At 42.8% G+C, this 9,878-nt stretch overlaps 1 protein-coding gene across 1 annotated transcript; it reads left to right on the top strand.

Moving 5' to 3' along the window:
* Positions 1 to 300: 300 nt before the first annotated feature.
* Positions 301 to 7,608, top strand: BCL2A1 (BCL2 related protein A1). Its single transcript, XM_027746184.2, has 4 exons — positions 301 to 437; positions 2,699 to 2,789; positions 5,119 to 5,501; positions 6,955 to 7,608. Exons 1-4 carry the CDS (start codon positions 348 to 350, stop codon positions 7,057 to 7,059), a joined length of 669 nt encoding a protein of 222 aa, XP_027601985.1. The 5' UTR covers positions 301 to 347; the 3' UTR covers positions 7,060 to 7,608.
* The last annotated feature ends 2,270 nt before the right edge of the window (positions 7,609 to 9,878 follow it).

Genomic DNA, 9,878 nt, shown 5'->3' with positions numbered 1-9,878 from the left:
ACAGGTTCTGACTTGGAATCAGTTACCAGCGGAAGTGGCGAGGCAGCAGCTGAGCCCTGAGTAACACAGCAAAACCTGGCCATTCCTACAGTCCCCTCATGTCTCTGGAGTGCTACAGAGGAGTCACAAGGGGAATTCTCATGCTTGAGCAATGGAGAACCACAGTGTGCATCTCTGTTGATCCATCCTCCCAGCCTTTGCTGTGGGGCATTTTGGGAGCAGACAGACCTTATGTCATAATACTCAGCCTTCAGTTATTCGACAGCACCACAGTTCAACAGTAAGCTGGAGTAGCAACTTGCTGTAGTGTATGTTGGGGACCACTTTGGCTTTCCAATTATCCCAGAATGTCTCAGTTGGCTCAGCAGATGAAAAACCAGCTGCATCCTCCCATTCTTCCTGGAGCTTGTCTTCAGTGCATCTCTGACACACAGAATGTAAGCTGGGTCAAAGTCTCTGTTTCAATTGGCACAGAATTTGAGATCCAGGATCTTGATACTTTGTTTCTATCCTAGAAACATTAGGAGAAGGTCTGAAGGGTTTTAAAATGAACTGCTCCCAAACTTTGGACAGGAAGCTTTGGTGCTTCCCAGCTGACAGAATTCATAGACTCACAATCAGAATGGCCTGGGTTGGAAGGAACCTTAAAGATCATCCAGTTTCAACCCTCCTGCCATTGGCAGGGACATCTTCCACTAGACCAGGTTGCTCAGAGCATCTTAATCTGGCCTGGAACACTGCCAGGGATGGGGCATCCACAGTTTCTCTGGGCAACCCATTCCAGTGCCTCACCACCCTCACAGGGAAGAATTTTTTCCTCATATCTAATCTAAACCTACCCTCATTCAATTTGAAGCCATTCTCCCTTGTCCTGTCACTCCAGGTCCTTGTAAATAGTACCGCTTCATCTTTCTTGTCGGCTCCCTTCAGGCACTGGAAAGCTGCAATTAGGTCACCCCAAAGCCTTCTCTTTTCCAGGCTGAGCAATCCAAATTCTCTCAGCCTTTCCTCATAAGAGACGTGCTCCATCTATTTAATCAACTTGGTGGCCTCCTCTGGACTTGCTCCAAAAGGTCGATGCCCTTCCTGTGCTGGGGATGCCAGGGCTGGATGCAGCACTGCACGTGGGGTCTCACCAGAGCGGAGCAGAGGGGGAGAATCCCCTGCCTCCATCTGCTGCCCACACTGCTTTGGATGCAGCCCAGGACACGGCTGGCTTTCTCCTGGAAACACAGTATCATTTATTAATTTAGATCATTAACAGAGCTGAGTCCCAATATTACCGTACTTCAGCTCGTTGCTGCACACAGAACCCCGGAGCACAGGATGGAAGGTGTTGGGGAGCTCCAGGGATGCGCCGCTCCCTCCCTGCTGCAGCGCGGCCGGCTGCGACTAGATGTCAGCACTCCACTGGGCTACCGCGCCTCTGCGAGCACCAGCGAGCCCGGGGCTCAGGCTGCCAGCTTAGTCCCGTTCACAGCAAAATACACGGGAAATAAAAGCCACCAAAGCCTCACGAAGTCTCATATCAGGGTTGTGCAGGACAGCTGGAAAGCTACACGTGAAAGCCGTTCTTCTGCAATGAAATCCAATACCGCACAAAAAATAAATCGCCCCCATTTGGACATCAAAAAGGGAAGAAAAGCAGAAAAAACCCCCTGCAATAATTTTCTCAGGGCCTCAGACTGTTCCTCCAGACAAAGATCACAGTTCCCACAATCACCTGGAACTGGAACAACTCTGGCAAGGCAGATGCAGCATGAATAGCTCAACAAAGCTTTTGTCATTTGGCTTGGTTTTGTCTCGAATGCGATAACATCGTCTCTCACAAGTCAATTTTATGAGGATCTGTCAACTCAGTCCCCATCTGTTCTGGAAAAATAAGCCTTTTTCAGGTTAGGATAGGATGTATAGTCAAATCCACAGAGCATAGATTTAAATTAAAGCCCCTTCCTATTGCCAAGTAGTGAGGGGAGGGTTTGCATTTGAGCTTCCATGTCAACCTGGTTTCTATTTCAAGCCTTTTATTAACACTTAACACTTAAAGTATATTCAGCAAAGAGGAGCAGTGCAGTGTCTGAGAATGCAGTCTATGCAGCACCGGGGAGACAGAGCAGGTAGGAAGAAAAGTAGAGTTTCATTAAATTAGAGGTATTCTCTTACATCTACAAAATATGAGTAAAGTCTGGTAGAAGAAAGGAAGGCACTGCCTAATGTAGAAAATGAGAATCAGAGCACTCAAGTGGCATGATACAGGCAAGAGATCCCAAAGCTGATTTCTTAGAGTGTTCAGAGTTGACCATTATTGCTTGGGGATATGGGGCTGCACACTCTGGTCTGACTTTTTGTGTGTATAAATATATAAACTGTCACTGCTACTGAACATCCAACACTTGGAACTGCACCCTCTGGTGTATGCTATTGAAAAGGAAATGTGTCTAACACTGAAGGAGAGAGACCTGGGGCATTTTCAACAGCTCCATCCTGAGCTCTAGTCACCAGTGTCACAGCTTGCTGTTAGAGATGTCTGTTTAGAACTGCCACCCTCTTCTGGGAGCTGAGCCCTGAGCTTCACCTCACAGTGCTTTAAGAGATCAAGAGACTCTAGCAGCATTTGCACCAAAATTGCCAAGGTATCAACACTGATTTCTTTCAATAATGGTGACATATTCATAGTCTTATTTCATCACCTCCTCAGAATTCTAAATGCTCCACTAATGAAGAAATACCTGCTTCTGCCTGTGCTCTGCCACTGTTGACAGTGAAGAAAACAAAACTGGTCTCCTTAAGTATTGTTCACTGTTCTCATATTCAATTATTACTTATATTCTCAAAGGGTACAAAAAGCTTTTCATTAATCAATTACTAAGAAAGTCAGGAGTGATCTGTAACTTCACAAACTGTGCTGTATAGAAAGATTCTTGTCACATCTGCTTGAGTACCTCTCTCAGCCCTGTTTGCAACTATCTGATGAGGGAAACTGGCTGTGTAGAGCAGTGCCCCAGAAATTCCTGCCCAGCTGGGAAGAGTTAGGGACTGTCACATCTTTTTTTTGTTTATTTGTTTGCTTTCCTCATAAAATGCTGGCAGTTTGCTGAAATCACTGAACATAACAAAGGCAAAGTCAGCCTAACAGCTCTGCCAAAGCAGCAGCTGCAGGTATTGGATAGAGGACACCTCTGAACTTTCAAAATGAGCTTTGGTAAGAACGTGCATGCTTGAAAGAGTGGAGATCAAGCTTTCCATTCCCAGCCCGTTCCCAGTCCTGGCATCACATCCTTCCCTGGAGGCAATATCTAACGTGAGAGTTTTCCAGCTCGCACTGCCCTCCTAAAACCACTCCCTTCCAAAAGTGAACACTGAACCAAGCCTTCTCTTTCTTTGCCTCCAGCAGAAAGTAAGGGAACTATTTTCCTGCATCACTGAAGTGATTGATGCTGTGCTGTGTTGGCGACAGCTTGAGGTTTCAAACCCCACTGTGCATGGAAGACTGTACTGTGTCATTCTCGGCCAGACTCACCACATATAGAAGAAAAAACCTGATGAGGAAACGGAAACTACTCTGGTCTACCCAATGGGTTTCTGCAAAAACTGATGTCAGAGGAGCAGCACACGCATTTTGTGGGGCTATCTAGGATTAGCAAGGTATTGACACCAGAGCTGTATCACAGTCCAGACATACTTTGCCCCAGTGTAATTTGGTGCCAGTGATACCCTGACAGCTGAGACTGGAGCCCTGAGGTGGCCACCAGGCATGTGGCTTTGCTCCTCTTCCACAGATCTGAGCATTAGGGAGTGCCCAGACTAGAAACAGGCTCACAGCCACTCCTGGGGCAAAGTAAAGCTGTTTGTGTGGGGGGCTGGAAGTACCTTTTGCTTTCAGAGAAGGAAGAGGAGTGAATGAGAGGTGGGGAAGAAGTAGAGGGATAAACAAAAGGGGATGGAAAAAGAGAGGGGTCTCCAGACATCAAACTTCAAACTGTTTGCTGCTCTGAAGCCTTTGCAATGGGGTGGGGTTCTCTACAGACACGTACTGACCCTTTAGCAAGATCAGGCTGCCTCAGCAGAAAGGTTTGTAAGGAAAAAGCTGGCTAGATACCCCTGCCTCTTCTCCTAAAAATAATGGCTTGACAGAAAATTTGAATCTAAGAACAACTGTAGATATCATGATACCTCTTTGTTACCTGTCCTGAAAGATTCAGGTGGATTCACACATCACTGGCTTGGCCCTATGTTTTCCATCCCATATTCCAACATGCTGACTGCATTAGCATTGTCTTTTATACTAATAATGTCTTTTACAGCAGAACTCCCCATGGGGGAAAGAAATCTTTGAAGCTACCCATTCAAATCTTCAAAGAAGGACCTTGAAGAGCACTCACAGAGAGAGTGTGGGAAAGTCTGGAATAGAGGATAATGCTATAAAGCTGGCTTTTCCCTTTGTCCATCCAACCCTGTACCACTGTTGTACTCCCACTTTTTGCAGTTATGTAAAACACCTTGAGTGATGAAGAAAGTTTATCCATTCTTCAATCCTGTTGGAAATGTCTATCTATCAGTTTCTTCAAAAAGTTGTGACCAGAAATAACCCACAAACCTGCAATACAGATTGCAGCCTTAACCCTAGCAGAGAGGACATTAGAGTGGGGGAAGATGGGGGTGCTGGAAGGGGGGCTGCATAGTCCAACAGCATGCACTTTTTAGGCATTTTTTAAAAGCCAAACTCCTAACCTCTGCTAGTGGTACATAGCAAAAGTCCCTAAGAAATGCCAATTTATACTACTAAAGAATCTGGTAAAATCTGGTAGATTTTAGTTGTGGAATCACACTATTTAAAGAAATAGTAAATCACTCAAGAAGACATATTTTATGCCCTTTGAGCAGACAACTTTTTCTTTCATTTCCTCTGTGACATATTCCCCAACCCACACCATTAAGTCATACCTCTTACAGGAAATTCTGTGGTAAAAGCAGAAAGATTCCATCAAAAGCAGACGATAAAAAGTCGTCTGCATGTCCTGTGGCTGCTCATTACCAACCCTGATTAAGAGCTGTGCACTGCTCTCTGCATTTCCCATTGAATGGAAACTGCTGAGTTCTATTACGTTTATTACTTAGCCCAAGATTATCTGCAATATGTGCTCCAGGAATCACACCTCGGACCAGCCCAAACCAGGGTTGCTCATGTCTTGCGAAGCATTGCATCTTCTCTGCAAGATCAAACCGAGGAGGCTCTCAGACCACTCTTGGACAGGATTGATATCACCTCTGTAGCTGTTGCCAAGAGAATTTTCAATGGTGTCATGGAAGAAAAGTTTGCTGATGGAAATACTAACTGGGGACGAATTATGACCATATTCACATTTGGAGGTCTTCTCACTAAGAAGCTTCAGGAGCATGGAGTTCAGCTGACTGCAGAGGAGAAGGAGCAGATCTCCTATTTCATCACAGAGTACATCATAAACCACAAAGCCGAATGGATAGATGCGAACGGTGGCTGGGTGAGTTTCTCACTTTCCACCAAAGTCTTGATTAGGAGATTGCATTTAATTAAGGGAAAATATTTTTATAGCCACTGTCAGAAACATTTTATTCAGGGTTTCATTTGGTAGTTTAACGTTTTATGTCTGGAATGTCTCATTGAGACTTACAGTGAGAGCTTCACTTCTGCTTTAAACAGAACAAAGCTAAAAGAAAACTTGCTCTTTAAAAGGCACTTTCTGATCTTTCATCATAGGATCATACCATAATTCAAGCTGAGAGGGACCTTAGAAAATCATTTGGTCCAGCCTTCTGCTCAAAGCATGTTAAACTAGGGAAACTATGAAATTTCCATTATTAAATCTAAAATTAAGTGGTATCCTAAGGTCAGTATGGCAATAGAGGAGTCGGTCCGAAAATACTGGGGTTCAGTTAAAGGGAAGAGTGAACAGGTGTGTTCCTCACAAATCAAGTCAGTACTTTTGCTGTGGATTTCAACAAAGCCATTATTTAATCCCCCAAATCAGTTTTACTTAGAACCAAGGTCCAGTTAAGTACAATTGGGGTTAAATCTTTATTGTTTGGAGTGAAATAATCCTAGGACTTCCATTTATCAATGGTCAATGCTGAGAAAAACACTTGTCAATAAGTGGATTATTTTGCCCAGCTGCTGAAATTACCTTCTGCCAGTGGAGGGAAGAGCCCTTTTGCTTTTGCAGAGTTTCATCAGACCAATACTTTTTTCTTTTGCAGTTAGGGGAATCTGAGAATCTATGACACAAGTGTCAGTTATTTCCTTGGTACTTTTTTCCTTTACTTATATGTAAATGTCACTTTCTCTTTCCACCTCCTCTCATCCCACTTCTCTCATATCTCCTATTTGCTATTAATTTTTCCCCCGGATTTATTTTCTAGTGTCTTGCTTTTCCTTTTGTTTTTCTGCTTGTTTTAATCCTTCTCTGTCTGTAGCTGTAAAAAAGAAGTGATAGTGGCTCAGGGTCCCTTGGTGCACCAGATTTATTGTGCAGGCTTCTCTTTCCATCTCTTTCAAATAAAGTCAATTTTATTCAAGAGAAGTATCAACTTCTGGCAACATTCTGTCATAATAGGTGGCTCATCATAGTAGAATAAGGAGGCTTAAAGGAAGATATTTCTAAGTATATTACTACATCAGAAACATAGTACTTGTATCTCCCTGGAAGATGTGGGCTCAGGTGATAGAGTTCATGTCAGTTTTCTATTTACACAGGGAGGGCACAGTCTTGACTTAGAGATAAAACAAACATTTAGTGAGGTGCAGCTATTTTCAGCTATAGTTTTTAAAGCCTTATTCATCTTTTGGAGGTAGAGCTCTCAAAAGCTGTCCCTCTACTCATAATGCTGTAGCACCCTGTTAATCTGACACTAGCACAGGGTGGTGCGGTTTTCCTACATGTTTTTAAGCTGTCCCTAACTGCTTTTTCTTTTCCACAGGAAAATGGCTTCCTAACAAAGTTTGAAAGAAGATCACTACTATCTTTCTCCAAAATTACAGCCCTGTTCATAGCTGTTTTCTCCTTGCTCAGAGAGTACTACTGAAGTAAAAGGACCTGCCATTTATGTGTAATCTAGGTATTGCCACAACCTTCACTTCTCAGCCTTCCTCCAAGACATGTCAACAAGAAAATAATTTCCTTCCATGATTTGTTTTTAATTTATTTGTATTTATTTTGACTAAATACAATGTTTAACATGCTATCCTAATTACCAAACCTGAAAATGAGATCCCTCCTAAGAGGAATCCACACAACATCATGCAGCAATTCAAGTCTACCTTTCCAGGCAGGATTGAGATAATTTTCCACATCCAGACAGCTCTTGGAATCTCTCTTGAATCTCCATGAAAGGACATTGTTTTAGCGAAATACAATCCAATGGGTTAAGAAACGAGTTTTTATGTCATTTGTTTTGTAAATGAAATACTACTGTAATGCATTTTATTGCAATCCTTGTATAAGCCAAAGGGGGAGATTTTTATGAAGAAAAAAAGGAATGCAAATTCCAATATAAAAGCGGTTAGAAGTTACTGACACAGACTAAGCAATTTCTACGGGAAGAACTATTTGTGGAAGCTAGCAACTTAAAAATGTGCACTCACTTACTGTTACTGCAATGGTATGTGTTTCTGTGCTGTATTTTTTAATTGCCCATAGCTACAGTGAATGTTCTTTCATATCTGTGTGATGTAATCATCTTGCTGAACTTTTTTTAAAAATATGCAAGTATAAAATATTTTTAAAGTGAGAAAATTATGTAAATACACTAATATTTTTTAAAAATATATTAAAATATGCATTTTAAAGCCTTAGGATTGGTCTCATTTTTTACCCGAGTAAGATAACTCTTAGAAAAGCTATCACAATGCTACTGGAAAATCCCATAGTATGTGGGTTTGACCTGACATTCATGGATGTCAAGACTTTAATTTTCTGCAGTACTTCTGGTAGCTTGTATAAGAAACAGACATCTCATGGCAAAATAAATGAATTGGATCAGCTCTGATGACAGTAATTAGTGTTTTATGTTGCAAAACTCCACAAATTCAAAGTAGTATGTAAGAGACTTCCTGGCTTTTACAGACTGGGGCAATTACTGTTTTGACTCCAAGTCCACTTGCTTTCAAAGACGAAACAGTAGTTCTTCAAGAATTCATTCTAGAAGGGTTTACTTCGGCTGTAGTGACTCTCCCAGACTAGGGTACTAAGGCTGGGTCTAAACACCCTTCTTTTGTAGACATGTTGGGAGGTGAATCAAACTGAGCCATCAGTTGCCTGTGGCACACAGCAGCACTATTCTCTGACACAAATCCTCTAGAAAATCCGGGCTTTATGACACTGAGAGAATGAAGCAGCCTCCTTCTGGTGAAGGGCTCTCCATCTTTCATTCTTCCAGCAATGAATTTTGCATCTTTCATCTCAACGTAAGGCATTTTTTGCAGTAAGAAGAATCATTTACTGGAACAACCTCCCCAGGGATGTGGTAGCGTCCCCATCACTGGCAGTTTTCAAGATATAACTGAACAGAGCCCTAGACAGTTTCATCTAGGCTCCCTTTCCCAGGAAAGGTTGGACCAGACAATCTTTCAAGGTCCCTTCCAGTCTAGGCTGTTCTGTGACTCTGTGGTCCAACCTGGTGGGTTTAACCACAGAACACAAGCACATGTTAATGTTTGTTAGAACAAGCATTTCAGAGCATGTTATGACATATATTTATTTATTTGCTGTCTAAGCCTTCATGATAAGAACAGAAATTCTTACTCAGTTTCTTTTTGTGCACTATTGCAAATGCAGATTATAGTGGCTAACACCAGTCTATTAATACCCCACCCACTTCCTTTTACACTGATCTAGTAACCTATTTCATACTCAGGAGTACAGTTCTTTATTTCAATATAAAGGGCCAACCATGCCTTTTCAAAATCCAGATGATACAATTATTTTACAACTTGTCTTGATGGCAAGGCCTGGGTTTAAACAAAAAAAGCCTGGGTCATTAGCAGTCCAGTGGGCTCCAGGTTATCTTCACCAGGAAAAAACCTTCCTTGCTCTTCATTTAAGAGCAAGAAAAGCAGAGATGAGATGCACCACACTGATTCTAAACATAATAATATGTCTGAAAACAGCAAAGCTACTAGTTAAGTCTTACAAAATCATGTAGATATACTTTGTTAACTGTCATGAAGTTATCTATACGTGACACTGAGCAGTGCCCAGGTCCCAGGGCACCACTGTTTAAGGGATCCTTACAGCTGTCAGGCAATACATGGGAGAACACAGTGCTGCATCTAGAGCAAAAGGTGAGGTCAGAGAGCTGCACAGTGGGACAGCTGATGACTTCATCCATCTACACTGTGGCTAAATTGAGATGTCATCAAATGCCATGTGGAAGAGATTTATGAAAAGAGATCTTCTCCTGTGGAAATGTAGCTTCCTGCGCCTAAAATCACAGAATCACAGAACCAATTAGGTTGGAAAATATCTCTGAGATTTTTGAGTCCAGCCTTTGACCGATCACCAGCTTGTCAACTAGACCATGGCACTAGACACAAGATCATAGACACTAGATATTAGACACTGTCAACTAGACATATGTTGCTTCTTGAACACTTCCAGGGACGGTGACTCCGCCACCCTGCGAAGTTGGAACACATGGTTGGAACACTCCGTGTGCCAAACACTGGCCTACAGTGCTTCCCTTTGGACACAGCTGCATGGCTGGCACACCTCCCCTGGGGGCACAGGGCTCTCCCTCCTCCGCACCCCTCCCTCGGAGCCCGCTGGCAGATGCCTGTAGGGATATGAAACTGCCTGTCAAACGGTGGTAAAATATCCCGCCGAAACGTAATTTCCCTTCCTGCA

Source organism: Pipra filicauda, unplaced genomic scaffold, assembly GCF_003945595.2.
Source record: "Pipra filicauda isolate LSUMZ 115617 unplaced genomic scaffold, ASM394559v2 scaffold238_size1193820_pilon, whole genome shotgun sequence".
Classification (NCBI taxonomy): Eukaryota; Metazoa; Chordata; class Aves; order Passeriformes; family Pipridae; genus Pipra; species Pipra filicauda.
The sequence above is the reverse complement of the archived record's forward strand: the minus strand, read 5'-3'. Positions and strand labels throughout refer to the sequence as shown.

What these genes read in the sequence shown, in the direction of transcription:
- BCL2A1 (XM_027746184.2), top strand. Translation starts at nt 348, where the DNA reads ATGTCTCAGTTGGCTCAGCAGATGAAAAACCAGCTGCATCCTCCCATT. An exon ending in GCATCTCTGACACACAGAAT is followed by an intron (nt 438 to 2,698) that starts GTAAGCTGGGTC and finishes TCACCTCCTCAG; the next exon opens with AATTCTAAATGCTCCACTAA. An exon ending in TAGATGCGAACGGTGGCTGG is followed by an intron (nt 5,502 to 6,954) that starts GTGAGTTTCTCA and finishes TCTTTTCCACAG; the next exon opens with GAAAATGGCTTCCTAACAAA.